The sequence below is a fragment of the Propithecus coquereli genome, unplaced genomic scaffold (genome assembly GCF_000956105.1).
Source record: "Propithecus coquereli isolate 6110/MARCELLA unplaced genomic scaffold, Pcoq_1.0 Scaffold72, whole genome shotgun sequence".
NCBI lineage: Eukaryota > Metazoa > Chordata > Mammalia > Primates > Indriidae > Propithecus > Propithecus coquereli.
The window spans coordinates 4,154,430-4,173,799 of record NW_012153285.1 but is presented as its reverse complement, the minus strand read 5'-3'; the positions used below and the strand labels follow the sequence as shown (position 1 = coordinate 4,173,799).

The following is a 19,370-nucleotide window of genomic DNA, read 5'->3' as shown; positions in this document are numbered from 1 at the left end:
ACTCTCAGAGCTCAAACAATCCGCCCACCTCGGCCTAATTAAGACATTATAAATTAATTTTACTTAATTGACATTTTAATGGACTTCATGTTTTGCTGTCACGAGAACTGGAGAAAAGAAAGTGCTGGCTGCTATGATTCTAAAATTAAGTTCATTTAATAGTAATATAAACATCCATCACAAATAGAACATAAACATTGTAAGTTTAGAATAAATGAGTTTCTAAGCACTTACCATTCTCAGGCTGAGTTTTCTTAAGTGAATCAATCAGAGTACTGACTGCTTTTAAAACAAATATGATTTCTGTTACTTGTTGCCTAAAAAAAGAGATGGGAAATTCTTTCCATTAAGATTTTTAAATATTCCATGTGTGTGTTTTTTCTAAACTAGGTTAGTACAAATAGGTGTACTTTGGAAAAATACTGAACACAATACAATACAAAGTTAATGTTAGCTTTAAATTCTTATAAAAGTAGAAATCCTTTTACTAATATGTATTTCAATGTACAAATCAGATTTTTAGTTGTTCTTACCATAAATTATCAATTAAAAAGGAGGGAGGCGATCTACTCATACAAATTTATTTGGAAGATATTTCACATTAACTACTTAAAATTAAAATATTTTATAATATATACTTTTAAAATTTCCATACAAAAGTGTTTTTTTCCCCACTAATTATACTAAAAGAGATTTTCCAAAGCTTGAATGGAAACAAAGATTACTAATACCACCTGTCACATATTTTAAAAAACCATGCTGTTCAAGCCTGACCAAGAGCGAGACCCTGTCTCTACTGAAAATAGAAAGAAATGATCTGGACAACTAAAAATATATATATATGGAAAAAATTAGCCGGGCACGGTGGCACATGCCTGTAGTCCCAGCTACTCGGGAGGCTGAGGCAGGAGGATCGCCTGAGCCCAGGAGTTTGTTGAGGTTGCTGTGAGCTAGGCTGAAGCCACGGCACTCACTCTAGCCAGGGCAACAGAGTGAGACTCTGTCTCAAAAAAAAAAAAAAACAAAAAAAAACCATGCTGTTAAAAGTATATTCAAAATTACAATGGTACTTATTTAACTTTCTAATACTACAAACAAGAAACATGCTCAAAACCAGTCCTAAGGTGACACTATTTGGAGATGTCAGCAATGAAGAATGAACTTGGAATAAAGGATCAGTAAGAGTAGCTTGATTCCCTTCCTTTTCCTGACAGAACTAAAACTCTCCTGCTCTCCAGTCCTCTCTCACCCCACCCTATTCCTGGTATGAATCTGTATTACACCAGAGAGTTCTACAGACAGAACTTTTCTAATGCTATTGATAGGGTTCTATTTCAAGCCTTCCATTTGTAAGCATAAAAGTATTTTATTATGCCACAACATAGCTTTTTTGAAAAGAATTGAATAAGATTGCAACAAACAGAATGATGCAATATAACTTCAGAGGACAATAGGGCTCAATTTAAAGGCAGCAGTTAAAAAGAAAATACTTAAAACATAAAAAAAGAGAAAGTTGCTTTCTGAAGTCAATGTTATAATAAATAATTTAATAAATAATATTCCATTCAAAGCAATTTTATTACTGCATTTCCAAGTATACTTCAGAAATCAATTTTGATTAATTAATTTTCAATCATGCCCATAACCAAATTACTAATACCTGTCTTTGGAATGTTTTTGTATATAGATTTGAACATGAGGAATTATAATTTTTGTTCTAGAAATTCAGAATACACTGGATCCTAAAAGATGAAATACAAATGGCTAACAAGCATTGATTATTAAAAAAATAAAAGCAAACTACTATGTGACTATTTTTCATTCATCAAATTAGAAAAAGATAAAATAAATGATAAACTGGCAAATAATTTAAAAATGCTAAAAATTGAGGAAAGGGGCATTCATACACTCCTGGGAGAATGTAAATAGGTAGAAATCTCTGGTAGGCAATTTGGTAACATATATCAAAAGCTTTAAAATGTCTGTATGTTCTGACAGGTCAATACCAACTCCAGAAATTTATTATAAGTAAATAAGAATGTGCACAAATACTTAAGGCAAGTAATTTGCCTCTCCAATACTACCTTATGAGATGGGAACCAAAATGATTTTCCTGTTTCCTGACTTTGATAACTTTGTCTTCTCATGTTATTTTCTGTCTGCTTCGTTTGCTTTGCCTTAAACTCTAACATTAAAAAAAGAATTGCAACCTAATCCTAGTTTATGACTGCATCTTTTTTTTTTTTTTTTTTTCTTTTTTTTTTGAGACAGAGTCTCACTCTTTTTGCCCGGGCTAGAGTGAGTGCCGTGGCGTCAGCCTAGCTCACAGCAACCTCAAACTCCTGGGCTCAAGCAATCCTACTGCCTCAGCCTCCCGAGTAGCTGGGACTACAGGCATGCGCCACCATGCCCAGCTAATTTTTTCTATATATTTTTAGTTGGCCGATTAATTTCTTTCTAATTTTAGTAGAGGTGGGGTCTCGCTCTTGCTCAGGCTGGTCTCGAACTCTCAGAGCTCAAACAATCCGCCCACCTCGGCCTCCCAGAGAGCTAGGATTACAGGCGTGAGCCACCGCGCCCAGCCTATGACTGCATCTTTTGATGGATTCTGGTTTATACTCCAACTGTGATTAGTCTTGGCTTACCAAAAAGGCCTAGAGCTTCTTCCACTGACACAGCTTGGATAGGTAGGAAAGAGACTGGTTTTGGTCCAAGGGCTTAATTAAGCTGATTACATGAAAAGAAGACCTAAGATATGGCTAGCCAATGTAGAGAGAAACCTAGAAATGACTATAAAACAAAGATGTTCCTAGAATATGGTTTATCTATGATGTTCATTCTAGAGAAATAACATCATGTGCTCATACAGATCCACAAGTCCTTATCCCAAAATCTTTGGGAGAAAACATATTTTGGAATTCAATTATTTTTTCAGATTCAGAAAGTTAATTTGGTGTATCTGTTCATTTGAAAGAGGTTATTACTTAACCTCCATGAGGGGTCTGAAAAAGCACCCCAAATAAACACATTAATATATCTGCAGCAAAACCTATGAATATTTATAATGTATGGGATAAATAAAACTATAAACAAACTCAGGTTAGTTCAGATCACTTATGAAAACACTTGCTTTTCAGAGCTTTCCTTGTTATTAATAATTATGATATCAGTGCATTTCCTTCTTTAATAAAATAAAATGTATACCTTGGAAGAGGGCATTTACCACTTAATCTTTCATCTTCAATATAGCGGTGTAGTACATCTTGGGACCTCTTTAAAAGCACTGAGAGTGCCATTCGTGAGATGTAGCCTTCTTGAGGTGTTGTGACTTTATTACTGAAGGAAAACTGAAGCAATGTTTCAAAACACATTTTAGAAAACTCCTCTCTCAAACGAATATCAATCTCTGCTTCTGTAAAATTAACAATTTTTGATGGTTAATAAAAGTTAAATCAATGCGGCTTAAATGATAACTCTTTGTAGCAAACTAAGAACAGAAGGAAATTCCTCAATCTAATGAAAGGTATCAATGAATAACCTATAACTAGTAGCATATATACAGTGAAATTATATATATACATGTGTGTGTATATGTGTGTGTATATATATATGTATATATATAAGGAGAGAGAGAGAGAGAGAGAGAGAGAGAAACAATTTTTCCTCCTCACAAAATCAAAAACAAGGCAAGACTGTCTACCCTCATCACTTCAACATTTTTCTTGTCTTGGTCTTTCCCATCAACAGCACTGTAAAATATACTCCACAATGGTTTTCCACATGGTCAAACTTACAATAATCTCTCTCACTCTCTTTTTTCCCTTTCCTATTAACTTCTTTCCTGGAACATGACCTCTGCTCCAGTCTAGACTAGTTGCTCTCTGTTCGGCTGTATCCTGGAACCAGTCTTTACCATTACCCTGGGAATTGTTTCCATTTTCTCTTGTGTTAGATCCTACTTCCTAGATCTCATGCCTTCTCTTTTCTTGGTTAATTCCTTTGTTTTCATGAAGCATATTCTGAAGTATTAATAGCTTCCTAAGAGGGAACAAATGGGAAGTAAAATTTCTGAGAACTTTTACTTCTGAAAATGTCCTTATTTTACTCTGGTACTCAAACGTGTGGTTCCCAGCAGCATCACCACCACCAGAGAACTTGTTAGAAATGTGAATTCTCATGCCCCATCCTAGTCTTATTGAATTAGAAACTCTGGGGGTACAGCTCAGCAATCACTTGTTCTCTAGTTGATTATGATGCATGCTGAAACTTGAGAATTACTGTTCTACACTCATACTCAGCCAATAGTGTGCCTGGGTACGAAGCTCCATGTTAAAAATCCTTGCCATTTATAACTCTGAAACTACTGCTTCAGTGTCTTTTAGCATCCAATACTGCTATTGAGAATTCCAATGTCATTTTGATACAGTTCTTGTTGAATTCATGTTGAATATTTTTTTCTTTCTGAAATCTTTTAGGATCGTCTCATTATCCCAGGTGTTCTGATATTTCATGATGATATGTGGGTCTTTTTTCTTTCACTGCTTTCGGTACTGAGTGAACATTTTTAATTTGGAGTTTTATTTCTTAAGTTCTTTAGTTTATTGCTTTGATAATTTTCTCTCAATCTTCTTCGTTCTTTCTGGAAGGCTTCTGTCAAATGTTAGACTCCCTGGATTCATTTTATTTCTCTTCTCATATTGTCCACATTTTTGTTTTTGCTCTACTTTCCAAATTGTTTCCTTAATGTTTCTTCTAACCCTTCATTAAAATTGTTATTTCAGCCATCACATTTTTAATTTTCTATGAGTTCTTTCTTGTTCTTATTGTTCTATTTTTATAGCATTTTTTGTTTCATGGGTGTGAAATCTTTTAGATTTTTGACCATCCTAATTATAATTGTGGTGTTATGTTTTCTATGGCTCTGCATTTTATCTGTTTTTTCCCAGTTTCTTTTACTCTCTTTATTTATTTTATTTTTTAGACTTTTTCTTTTGTGTTGGAGGATTTCCTAAAATGTCTGTGAGCTTTGGCTGTCAGGTCATACTTAAGAGTGGAGAACCAGTGATCACTGGGACCTCTGTGTTTACAGCCTTGTTTAGCAAGGCATGACTTTGTATGTATACATTTAAAGAAAACTAGTTAATGCTGAGAAGACATTTGTGACCTATATGGCAAAGTCACTGGAAGAATGTCCATGCACCTTTCTTGTCCTGGTACATTTAATACTATAAATAGCAAGAGATATTATCGGAAAACTACCAGAAAAGTATAACTGGTAACTCAATAGCCCTTATTCAGCTCAGGATATTCATATTTAATTTTGAATATTATTCTTAATGTGTATTTTATAAAAATTATCTAGAAATTTTTATACCCTTATTAAAAAGTTGACTACATTAAGATAAGTGGGCTTTAACATTTTTTCTCTGAGGTTCTCATGTTTGTTAAACCTGCACTTTACCAGGCCAGTTTTTAAAAATGGGCTAGAAGAACTAGTTTATGAAGTAAGTATGAGAGACATCTAGTGGTCAAACTGTGTACATAAATGCTCTTTAAATTGCTCAGCACAAAGTAGTAAAAGCTAGTCAAAGCTCCAGTAAATCCTGAGGATTAAGGATATGCATGACACGAATTTATAATTTTTAATCATCTCACAGAAAAAAATCATATTATGATGCCACAATTTCATTTAAGACTTGAGCTCAGGTTTAGAAAAGAAAACTAACAGCAAAAAGCAACTTATATATCAGTTCCCAATTAAGGCAGCATGATATAATAAAAAGAAGCATGCAGTTCTTTTGAAGTATGAATTTGGCCTCCAGTCTGAAGATTGTGAGGAATTTTTCAACCTTTCTAAACCCATTTCTCTTTCTATAATATGGCGGTACCTATCCTCATAGAAATGTGAGGAATGAGATAACATTCTAGCATATCTTGTACATAGTTGTCATTCACTAAATGTTAATTCCCTTAACAAATGTTAAGGCACCTTATTTTTTTTAATAGACTAACTCTGCAATTTATAGTCCTGAGAGGTTGGTATTAATTAATATTTACATTTTAAAGATTACAAAACTGAGATTCACAGAAGCTAACCAACTATTAAGTGGCAGAATATACATTCACTGTTTTCTATATTATGTTGCCTTCCAAAAATGACTTCAAAAACTGGTAACTTGTGTCAACCTGCAATGACTTCATGGATTCCATAAAGTACTTTTCTATTCAATTAATCATGGTTTATGAATATGAGTGCCTATATCCACAGAATATTCACTTTTTCCCCTCATAAAGCTTAATGTTCTATATTACATTCCTAAAAATTTCCTTACCATTCTCCAGTTTTACACCTATTGTAATCATAGGATTAAATACTTTTACTGTCAATTTCTCTAAAAGTACTTCAATACTTTCTAATAATTTTTAAAAACTCATTAAAATAACATACCTGTAAATGAAGACGACTGAGAATGTATTGAGCCCTTGTTAAGCATAGTCATTATCTGACCAACAAATTCCTTAGGAATAAAATTGGCATAAGGTAGTATCTCAGTGCTGATAAGCTGAACTACCTAAAACAAAAGGGGCAAATTCAGATGCTTTTTTTTTCTTGAAAGATACTGACTGACTCAAATCATAATTTCTAGAGTAAAATTAAAATTTGATTTTAAGAGAAAATCAGTTAAAGAATTCTCCTTGAAAGAAGTACACAAATATTTTAACGTTAATATACAGGATGACTACTAGTCTGCTTCCCTCATCTGTCTTCGTAACTTCATTAGAAAACAGTCAATACTATAACTGTTTACTCTGCAATCACTTTGACAAATGTTGATCTTCATCATAACTGCATATAGTCCTCTAGGGAAAAACAGCACATGAAATTTACCCACGTTAGAATAAAACATACGATGTGGGATTAAGAATAAGACTTAAATAACTTTTTTATACCAGAAACTATAAGATATAAGAGAAATTAAAGTTATTAATATATTCGTTTTTGTCAAATAGCTTATTTCTAACATACAGTGTGTTATTTTGCCCTCCAAAGAAAAAGAAAATTTGACAAGAGTTTTAATACAGTAATGGCAACAAAGTATCTATATGACAATGCCTATGCTTTTTAAATGTATACTTTAATTTATTTGATTGGATTTACTTAAAAGTTCCCCTATCACACTTAAAAAAACCGAAACTCCACCACCACCACCACCATCCATAACCAAAAAATTTCTTTCTTTAAATTCCATTTATAACCCTCAAAATATACTCTTTAAAAAATATTGTTTAAGAATTTCACAGGTTTTACGTACAGCTGGTTAAAATGGAAAATTCCAAGCAACTTACTAATTAGTTTGAACCACAAACACCTGGTTTGCCAAACTGCAGAGTAAACTCTCAAATACATGCTCCCTGAGTGGATTTATTTCACTGCTTTTTAAACTTATTAAATGGACACAATGAAGTATCTAGACAATATGCACACAGTACAAGACTATAACAAATCTAAGGAAGTCATTTTTAAAATGTCAGTACTTTAAAAATCAACCTTTAACCTATAAAAGTTTTAATGCTTTCAGTTCAATCTTAACCTACTAATTTATTCTTTTAGCTATTTTATAAACATTTCTACTATTTGGTTTTCAAAATGATCACAAGAAAATGTTTTAAATAGCTTCCTCACCTCAACATCAATACTTTCATTTCTTTGAAACTCTTGAATAGAGAGATTATCTGGAGGTATGCTAAAAAACAATAAAGAAAACATTTGGTTTTTTAAGGGGAAATATTCCCTGAAAATACAAACAAAAAATAAACAATATTCAAATGATAAAAAATTTTATTTTCTTACCCAGGTTGGGATATTATTGTTTATTTAAAAGGATAATATTTTCAATTAAAGTCATTAGTTTAAATGACTAAGCTAATTGCAAACATGATACTCCAATTACAAAAAAACTTGATGTAATCCTGAACTGAATAAAATCTAAGAACTAAACTTCTTACAGTACTGTGAATAAAAAATCAAGGAAAGGTAAAGATATTATATCATGTGGCTGTGGTAAAAATTATCATTGTGATGATACCTGAATTCATTTATGTTGGCAGTGATTTAAGAGAGCCTTAGTCAAGCTGCTGAATTATTCACTCGGAGAGGGCCCGCCCATTAATCATTAATTTTTAATAAATATAATGTGTTTAAGATCTTTACAATAAAGATAGAGGACATCTGCAAAGAAGAGGACTGATTGAGATTTTCTAAAGCAAAAATTGTCTCAGTAAGAACCAAGGAAATCAATAGTACTGAGAGAACCAAGGTGGATTCCATACTCTGTGGCTCATAACAAGAATGAAGAGTAAAATAATCATTAACTTATAAAACAGTAAAATATTAACTATTTTAAAATAGCTCAGAATAGGATGATAATAATTTCTATAATAATGACAGCTAAAATTAGAGAGCCAACCACTGTAGTAAGAGCTTTATTTGTATTAATCTCATATGTTTCCACAGTAACCCCATGTAGTAATTATCATGTAGTCGACAGAAGAGGAAATTGAAGTGTAGAATGGCTAATATGCCCAAGAACACACAGCAAGTACATGACTAGGCTACAATTTGAACCCAGATTCATCTGATATTTGAGCCTACATCATTCTCTTTTATGTTGCAGATATAAAAATAATATTAGCACATTTAGGTTTAGAGTTATAATACACAATTTTGTATCTAGGACTATATGGGCACCAGGCCCCAGTTTGCTTTAGACATTTTTCATTCAACAAATATCTCCTGAGTACCAACTACTTTGCAGCAGGTACTATATTCTCGGTGTTCAAGATCCAGCTGTAAACAAGATGGACTCAGTCCATGTTTTACAGAACTTACATTCTGGTGTCCAAGTCCTAGACTAACTTTATAATCTGGTAATAGGAATTAGAGGAAAAAATTTAAAGACATGTACCCAAACCTGAACCAATGGTAGGAATTTCACAACCACTACCATCAAAACAGCTTCACAGATATATCTGCATCTCTATAGATAAAAGTTGTATTTAATTTTAATTTACAACCAAGGAATGTAAGTGTTTAGTGATACTAAAAGATTTGTGACGATGGTGGAGCTAACTAAGGATGGGTTGATTATCGATAAAAAAGAAACAAATGAAAATCTTAGTAAGAACATACACTAATATTATTTGTATCATGTATCAGAAACACTGAACTGGATTGTTACTGTCTTATAATGAGGGAAGAGAATAACACACAAAACTAAAAACTGAAAGGTCACTCCTCTCAATGCCAATGATCCACAAAATCAGCAAATTATTTGATTGTGTACAGGCTGAGTATCCTGATCCCAGAACCAAAACTAATGGTATTTTACTTTATATTTTATGTTTTATATTTTTATTATTTTATTGACAGGTCTCACTCTTGTTGGCTAGGCTTGAGTGCAGTGGCATGATCATAGCTCACTGCAGCCTCAAACTCCTGGGCTTAAGCAATCTTCTTGCTTCAGCCTGCTCAGTAGCTGGGACTGCAGGTGCACCAGACCTGGTTAATTTGATTGATTGATTGATTAACTGACTGTAGAGATGGGATCTATGTTGCCCAGGCTGGTCTTAAACTCGTGGGCTCAAGCAATCCTCCCACAGCGCTGGCATTACAGGCATAAATCACTGCACCTGCCCTATTTATTTTAATTTATAATTAGTATCTTTACTGGAACATATCAAAAAATATTGGTTGAGCTTTAGAAAATGGTGATCATTAACAGAATTTACCTATACATTATAAGGGGAGATGGTCAATAGGTACAAATGGGTCACATAAGATCCTTAAATTCTCTAAGTTTGAAAAGTGTAAAAGTAACTTTTAAAAAATTATTTTCATGAATTTTTATTCAAAAAAATTAAAAAGAGCCTTCAAATTGACACAGTGTTATTAGTATTTTTTGTCATTTCTCTCTGTGTGGTTTATTACAAATGTTTTTATTGTGATATAATTCATACTATAAAATTCACATTTTTAAAGTATACAATTTAGTGTACTTTAGAATATTCATAAAGTTGTATGACCATCACCATTTCTAATTCCAGAATATTTTCATCACCTCTAAAAGAAACTATGTATCCATTAGCAGTCCCTCCCCATTTTCCCCCTTCCCTCACCCCTGGGAACTATACATCTACTTTCTGTCTCTATGGATTTGTCTATTCTGGATATATCCCATAAATGAGATTATTACAATACATGCCCTTTTGTGTCTGGTTTCTTTCACTTTGCATAATGTTTTGAATGTTCATCCATGTCAGAGCATGCATCAGCACGGCATTCTTTTTTATGACTGAATAATATTCCATTGTGCAGATACAGCAAATTTATCTTATCTATTCATCAGCCAATAGACATTTGGGTTATTTTCACTTTTTGGCGATTATGAATAATGCTGCAACGAAAATTAGTATACAAGTTTTTGTGTGAACATGTGCTTTCAATTCTTTGAGGTAGTACTTAGTGACTTTTAATGTAAGGTCCACAGACCCTTAGGTTTATGACTTCCCACTAGTCCAATGTGTCTCCTAGACCTAGAAGACAACTACCATATTTTAGAATTCAAAAGTTGGCTGAGTGGATTTCTAATAGATCTCAAATGTCTGTATACTAGATTATAGTCCTTATGTTTTTCAACTTTGTGTTTTTCTCTTATCTCAAACTATTGACTTATGATAGCCCTCAATAATGTCCAAAGGCTTTCTTTTTTTTCTTTTTCCTGACTCTTAACCTAGGGTATGTTTCTACTACTCCATGTAGTAGAAAGCTTAAATCTGTAACTAGAATAACCACAACTTAGAACACTGATACTGCGTTACTTGACAGCAGAATTTAGAACTTTTATTATTTTTTAGTCATTAAAAATAACTCCAAATTTAGAGGTAAATTTCCTTGTCCCAGTTATTTAGAATTTTGGTTTAAAATATAGCTGGTTTGACTTTTTCTTAAGGGAAAGAAAGAGTAATAGTGTTAGCAAGTATTTTTAAAGTACCTACATGCCAGGCACTATTCTAAGCATTCACTTATTTTAAGTGATTTAATCCTCACAATAACCCTATGAGTTGGGGAACATTATTACTATTATTTAACAGATGAAGACATGAGTCACTGAAAGGTTAAATAATTTGTCTAAAATACCACAGTTACAGAGCAGTACAGTTGGGATTGGAATATAGGTAGTCTGGTTCCTGAGTCAGTGCTCTTATCCACTACATTAGCTGCTTCTTAAGCAATATATTTTTCAACACACCCAACATATTCAAGCCTTTGAAACAGGCAAGAAATTTTCAATGAAATTATACTACACCTGCAGTAATAGAAAATTATATACAATGTAAAATACTATTATTTGGCCTTTGGTTCCAGTATCTACTTTCCTGCATAAAAAAGCATGTCAGAAATCTGAATTTAATAAAATAAGGACAAAGTTTGGGAAATGATGAATGTTCAATAAGAAACTAGAGAATAAGAAAGATGGTACAAAGGCTCAGGCACAGCAAAAGAAATTCTTAAAGAAGTTTCACTCACTGCAAAAAAACAAACTGATCTTCAAAAGCTTATTCAATTTAATAGGGGCATCATGCATATACAGACAGATAATTAGGAAAGAAGAGGAATAGTTTAAATTTCTTAATACTTGATATAAATTAACAGTGATTTGAACTCTGAAGTCCACACAGGAACTAAAATTTTCAGGGTTACTTTAAAGATGAAGGCAAATCTTGTTTGAATATGGTTTGTGAGTACCTATAATTTTTCCTTCAAATACAAAGAGTATGCTTGCATTGGTATGAAGAAAATTTCTAAAACTGAGAAGTATATAAGAAAGCAAAAAGAAGTCTGACCATTTGCAGAAACAAATTAGGATCACCTGTTAGTATTTCCAATTCTGAAATATCAGATAAGCTTTTACAGAGAAAAATGCAAGTTAATCTTTCTGTATACTACAAATTTTCTTTACTGAACAACTAAACCATATTAGAATGATAAAGAGAATCTCCTCAGTTAGATCATTTTGTTGTAGACTCATCTGATCATTATCAATGTGCCAATGTAATTTTTTTTTCCTACAAGTGTATCAAATTGATAATTTAAGTGGTTTCAAACTAATAATCTGAAATGGTTATATAGCAGTACCTGGTACGTTTGTAACTATACAGTTTTAAACAAATGATTCTTTTTTTTTTTTTTCTTTGAGACAGAGTCTCACTCTTTTGCCCAGGCTAGAGTGAGTGCCGTGGCATCACCCTAGCTCACAGCAACCTCAAACTCCTGGGCTCAAGCAATCCTTCTGCCTCAGCCTCCCAAGCAGCTGGGACTACAGGCATGCGCCACCATGCCTGGCTAATTTTTTTCTATATATTTTTAGTTGTCCGATTAATTTCTTTCTATTTTTAGTAGAGATGGGGTTTTGCTCTTGCTCAGGCTGGTTTCGAACTCCTGAGCTCAAACAGTCCGCCCGCCTCGGCCTACCAGAGTGCTAGGATTACAGGCGTGAGCCACCACGCCTGGCCTCCTAAACAAATGATTCTTGAATAAAAAAAATTTTAAAATCTTTGTTGGAATTTCACTACTGTAGCACAAAGGATAATTACTTGTGCTAGAAGGACTGAAGACTGCCTGGCTATCACAGCTCTTACAGGTAAGTCCATCTTTAGTAAAAGGACACACTTTAGATCAGCATTACCCAACAAAACTTTTTGTGCTGATGGAAATGTCCAATAACCTGCCCTGTCCAATGTGGCAGTCACTAGTCACACCTGGCAATGAGTACTTAATATGTGCCTAGTGAGACAAAGGAATTTTAATTTTATTTAAAGTTTGATTTTTAATAGTCATTTATAACTATTGTATCAGACAACACAGCTCTAGATGGACCTCAGCAAACTCCTCATTCAAAAAATTTACTCTGTATTCCAGTCATCCTATTCTAGTTCAGCAAAGAGGAGGAGGAGTCAAAATTGCATCCTTAACATAGGCTTTCAATTGGATACCATACAATGAAAATTCCATTCTTCTTCGACAGACTTAAACATCTTAAATAGCTGATTATTACACTGCCACTGATCCTATTTATTCTTGATATACACTGATTTTCTAAAATTGTTTGCCTATTTTAATGCCAAATGGGCATGAGATTAAAAAATGGATCTTCTGGCTGGGCGAGGTAGCTCACTGTAATCGTACCACTCTGGGAGGCTGAAGTGGAAGGATTGCTTGAGGCCAGGAGTTTGAGACAGCCTGAACAAGAGCAAGATCCTGTCTCTATAAAAAAAAGAAAAATTAGCTGGGTGTGGTGGTGCATGTCTATAGTCCAAGCTACTCAGGAGGCTGAGGCAGGAGAATCGCTTGAGCCCAGGAGTTTGAGGTTGTAGTGAGCTATGATGCACTGCACTCTAGCCTGGCGTGGGGGAGTGGTGACCCACTGCACTCTAGCCCTGGTGACAAAGCAAGACTCTGTCTTAAAAAAAAAAAAAGGATCTTCTTAGTTTCATTAAGTTAAAATCTTTATGATGCATTCATGTGGTCTTATATATAAGATTCCTGTCTTACAACCAAAAATATTGCAAAAAGCAAAAATCTCCAGTGTTTACAGATAATGTACCCACTGGATAAATGCCTAATCCAGTTGTGTTTTGTATATAACCTATCAACTTTAATCAATTACTTTCTAAATGAATAAAAACTGTTTTTAGAGAAATTGTAGATATAATGTGCCACTGCTTCAAAGACTGTCTTAATTTAAAAAATGGATAAGCTGACCTTTTAGTAAAGAGAAAGTCTTCAAAAGTATTGGCTAGTTCTGGCCACATACTGTCAAATTTTCCAGAAGAAGCATGCTGCCGGGCAACAGGCAACCCAATAGAAAGAACTTTGAGGAGAGAAGATACTGCTAGTTTCCATGTGCTTTCAGAAGGGCAGGAATACTTCAAACTGAGAGGAACCCTAAGAGTCTGAAAACAAAGACAGTTTAAGGTAAGTATTAATTAAAACATACGCAACATAAAAAAAACTAAAGCAGAGAAAAATAGCATAGGTATTTTTATACTTAAAAAAGGATATTATTTTCTAGAAACACCAATTCTTAGACATGGTCCCCTCAAATCCTACTCCTAGAAAGATATACTTTTAAATTCTGTCTCCGTCTTATAAATAATGACCCTGAATAAGAAGCAACTTTTTTGAACCTTAGTTTTTCAGCATAAAAAATAGGGATATATCTGAAAAGTTAAGTGTAAGAGTAGGAAACTGACAATGCTTCAGCTTTTCTCGACCTGATGTTGTGGAATTAGAAAATTCTGCCATAGCTCTCCTAACAAAAAATAATTTGGCTGAGATGGATCTCCCATCCAAAAGAAGTCAATACTGCTTACACAGGCATGTACTACATAATTACGTTTCAGTCAATGATAGATCACATATACAACTGTGGTCCCATAAGATAATAATATAGTAAAACATATTGTACCTCTTTTATGTTTAGATACACAAATACTTACCATTGTGTTACAATTGCCTACAATGTTCAGTACAGTAACGTGCTGTGTAGAGGTTCGTAGCCTAGGAGCAATAGGTTATACCATATAGCCTAGGTGTGGCAGTAGGCTATACCATCTAGCTTTGTGCAAATATACTCTATGATGTTCACACAATGACAGAATTGCCTAACAACACATTTCTCAGAATGTATCCTTGTCATTAAGTGATATATGACTATTTTTCCACTAATGGTTAGGGAAAGATAAGTACAACCAAAGTGTCACTTTCAAGTCTTAAGTTTTATCTCTAAAATTCTTTGAATTTTATATTCTATTCTTAATATTTCAATATACATTTTCCTTTTCCAAGTATTTCAGTAAATTTGATAATTTAAGAAGATTATTTATTTTATCTTTGACCACTAAGGGTACAGAAGTGGAGTATCTAAGTTATGTATAGTGACCAGATGTATAGTGACTCATCTTTTTAATGGATCAATTTTTGAGACAAGTGGCTTCTATTCATTAAAAGAACAAATTTAGTGGTTCAGAATGGATTTCTCTGGTCATAGCTCTATCTGGCAACTAGAACACTAGACTCACCAAAATACCCCATTGAACAACCCAGAGCACCATCAGTAAATAGTTCCGGCATATTGTCAGACAATTTGCATTGGAGTAAAAATTCTGCTCTGAGTAAAAAAGGTAATTGTCACATTTCAAGGATACAAAACCTAGTGTCATCATCCTGCACAGGAATTACTGAGTACTCACATAGAGAACATATGAACCATTAAGTATCAGCATGATATGGGCCTCCACTAACAGATATTTAGCCTACCCAGAATCTATTTATCCCTTTTCCCTCCCTCCACCTTCACACAACCCATGTGCTTTGGAAGAAAATGTCCCCACTTCTAGTTTGGGAATTCGGGTAAGGAGACGATTAGTTTATTAAGCCAGTCAAATCCATTCCATTTCCCTGGCCACAATCACTGGTTTGAGTGGGTATGGGACCAAAGCTGGTCCACTTAAGATTAGTTTTAGGAACTTAAGAAGAATAATGTGATGGAAGTTCCCACATGTGCACGTGCACACACCTCCTATTGGACACATAATCCTGTTAGTGGCCTACAACTAATGAAGAAAAACACAGGATACAGTCACTTTTTAGAAAGCAGAACAGAGAGAAAGAAATTTGGTTTTTGATGATACTGCTGAATCACTGGATCAATCAATCCTAAAGCCTTCCCTCTATCTTTGAATTTTCCTATTAAGCACACCAAAAAATTCCCTTTATTGTCAAAGCTAGTCAGTGCCTAAATGTATGTCATTTGCAACCAAAAGAATATGAAATGAGGCATGGGCCATATTGAGTTTACATTTTATAACTCAAGTTAAGGTAAAAGAAAAGTATAGTTTACTACTACCTTTAATATTTTACTGAAATCAAAGAAACATTAACCACAGCTGACCTATCAAGTTATATATTTTTTAAAACGTTTAAGAGACTAATGCAGGGACTGCTCAGTAAATGCACGTTGAACTTGGAAATTCAGTTCAGGCTCACAATTTTTGGGAAGGGAAGAGCTTTGTCTAAATAACCACAATATGATGTGGTAAGTGGCATCAACAAAGTGGGAGTACACAAAAAGCTTCTTTTAATTCCTTTAAAAATACAAACGGATTCATGTCACTCCTAGTGTTCAAACTTTCATGGTTAAAGTCTGGTATTATGATGGTTTATAAGACCTACAGCTATCTTTTCAGACTTATTCTAGGTCTTGTGACCTCCCTAAACTGAATTTCTCAACATTTCTTGAAAATATACTATGATCTTTTATACTGCTTAATTTACCTGTAATGCTTCTTCCCTTTCCCTTTTTACCTATCAAACTCTTATTGTTTCAAGTTTCACTTCTATTAATTCTTGCCAAAATCCCCTAGACAGTTTAGTCACTTCTTTGTCTGTGGGGCACACTAACTTCTTATTCAGCACTGACTACTTGGCAAGCCAGCATCATTAAATGCTGTTATCTCAATGGAGTCTCTTTATTACAGTTAAGACATGTAAGTAGTATTGGTATTACCCTTCTTTTACACATGAGAAACCCAGACAGTTCCATTTGTCCAAAATCATAGAGCAGTAAGTAAACAGCAATGGACTATTCTAAGTCAGGTCAATATGAATGCAAAGCTGCCTCCACTCTGTGGTCTTCATCTAGCATTTAATATATTGTATTATTATTATTTTATTATTTATTTGTCTTTCTCTATTCCCTATATTGAGTTATTAAACGTAAGAATTGTCTTGTTCATTTTAAAATCTCTAGTATTTAGTTAGTACCTGGTAATAGAGATGCTTAAAAAATATGCTCAATAAAAGAAGAGAGAGGGGATAGTTTGGTGAGGTAAGTAGTGAGGGGTAGAAATAAGTATCACAAAAGTTGAGGGAAGAAAGATCTTTAAGAAGAAAAGGGCAGTACCATGTTAAAGGGGAGATAAAGAATTTGAAAAGGACTCAGGATTTGAAGATTTGGTCTTCTGTAACTTTGAGAAATCAATTTCTACAGAGCAATGCGGATGGACACAGGCCAACACTCAAAGAGTGAGTAGTGGCTAGGTGAAGGCCACAAGCTGCTTAAGCTGCTTAAAGGAATTCGGAAGTAAAGGAAAGATGAAAGAGGATGGCAATTTGAACAGGAAGCAGAGTTAGGAGAAAGTTCTTATAGTATTAAATGCCTAATCATTTTGTAGGATAAAGTATAAGATGCTGAAAGGAAAATGAAAGAATCACCAGTAAAGAAAGACAGAAAGAGGAAAGGATAAACACAGAGAGAAGGATGAGTCTTGGAACAGAGAAAGGTCTTCTTCCTTGAGGGAAGGATGTTTGTAGTTGTCTGTTTATTCAGTAAATAGAAGGTACATACATATGCTAGGGGAAGAGCAAGGTTTGTGTTTTGTCCTTCAAAATAGAGGGAAAAACAAGAAATAAGTCTTAGAGGAACAGGACACAGTCAAAAGAAATGAATTTAAAAAATGGTTCTCCATACACTAAGGAATTGGCTTAAAAAGACAATACGCATTATCAGTTAAATTGATGGGGTGCACTGTGAATTTCTCCTTGAATGCTCATCAGGGGAAAAGTCACTATGAATAATACAAATTATATTTTCTATTTGTCCCAATATAATTATAATATATTAACATAGAGAATAATTTCAATAATATTGTCATTATCTAATGAAAGTATAGAAATAATAAAAAAAGATACCTTAATAATATTCTGGAGCACTTTCTCATTCACCACTGCTTTGTGACAGGCTGTTTTTTGGTACAAATCCACAACCACTTCTAAAGACCTTTCAGCAAACGGTACATAGTTCAAGGCTACCCATTCCGCCTAGAAATTAATATTTTCACATGGAGTTAAAAATAAATGGGAGTAAATGAATCATATTGTTTTCAATGAGAAAGCGTCTCTGTCTTAAAGTTCAGGCCTTGGTTTTAGGTCAAATTATATTACATGCAAAGTTTTCAAAGAGTACGTATTTCATGAAAAAATAATTTTCAGCCAGGCAAAACTTAAAATGATTGGAAAAAGCACATAGAGCATTCTGTCAAGTACTGGGAAAGATGTATTTTATTTGTTGCCAATAGGTAAGGACAATTTTAGGAAATTTAACTCACCGGTGCAAATAGTTGGATCTATTGTGATTCCATTGTGTTGGAAGACAAATAGAATGAGAAAAGTTAATACATATTAAAACTACTTTTTGGATGATATAAAATTATAATTTTATGTTGACTTAACAAAATCAGCACGTGCATGCATCAGAAATTTACTTTTCCCCTAAGCCAAAACAAAGCTAAAATTTGCCAACTATGGCTATAAAAATCTTTCATGTAAAATCCAACTAAATTTCACACCAGTAGTGGACAACTTCTAATTTAATACACACAGATTGCTTCATCTTGCCTTGCCGGTATCTATTTTAAATAAGATTAGATTTAGGGATTTAGAAGCCATTTTGTAGTGGGCTGGGGCAATCAAGAAAGAGGTACAAAGGAACTTATATTTTTTAAGAAAGATACACTGTAGAGTAACATAAAAGGCCAAACTCTCTGAAGAACCAGTTGGAAGAGGAAAGTCGTACACAAGGATAAAAGGAACACAGAAATGGTTTCCCAAATAATATTTCTGTTCAGCTTAAACTGCTAACAAACATATGTAAGACTGTGAGTGAAAATTTTCTTTTTCTGAGGTAATCAAGGTCCATTTTAAGTGGAACTTACTGTATTTAAAAGCCATGAAATCTTACAGAGTAACCATAATTTTTAGTAAATTACCTGATTATATTTTGCATTTGCTATGTGCTTTGTTTCCAGCTGTCCATACTGTGGAGGTTTACAGGAGAATTCTACAAATGCCAGTAACTGGTCAAATATAGCTGGATACATTATTTGCATGTTTTCTGGTCCTACACAGATGGCCTGTAAAAGCAAAATATGAACATTAGAGCAGATAATGTGAATTCCATTAAATACTGTATATGCATTTGCTTAACCAAAGACTCTTAAAGACTGTCCTATTATATATAAGTATTGCATCATCTTTTATAAACCCTGAAGGACAACTATTTTAAACTATTATGAAATAAAGTACAGGCTAAAAGTGTTAATCAGCTAAAGAAAAAGTTCTTGGCTGGGCGTGGTGGCTCACGCCTGTAATCCTAGCACTCTGGGAGGCCGAGACGGGCGGATCGTTTGAGCTCAGGAGTTTGAGACCAGCCTGAGCAAGAGAGAGACCTCACCTCTACTAAAAAAAAAAA

At 33.8% G+C, this 19,370-nt stretch overlaps 1 protein-coding gene across 1 annotated transcript in view; it reads right to left on the bottom strand.

The window, feature by feature from the left end:
* The window catches only part of MON2 (MON2 homolog (S. cerevisiae)), a 108,785-nt gene that overhangs the window by 9,357 nt on the left and 80,058 nt on the right, over positions 1–19,370 (bottom strand). Inside the window, exons 27-34 of the mRNA XM_012661546.1 lie at positions 18,889–19,032; positions 18,229–18,246; positions 17,813–17,941; positions 13,823–14,013; positions 7,685–7,745; positions 6,449–6,572; positions 3,205–3,412; positions 235–317 (exon numbers count right to left, since the gene is read on the bottom strand). Coding sequence (XP_012517000.1) covers positions 235–317; positions 3,205–3,412; positions 6,449–6,572; positions 7,685–7,745; positions 13,823–14,013; positions 17,813–17,941; positions 18,229–18,246; positions 18,889–19,032 — 958 coding nt within the window. The remainder of the gene's footprint in view (positions 1–234; positions 318–3,204; positions 3,413–6,448; positions 6,573–7,684; positions 7,746–13,822; positions 14,014–17,812; positions 17,942–18,228; positions 18,247–18,888; positions 19,033–19,370) is intronic.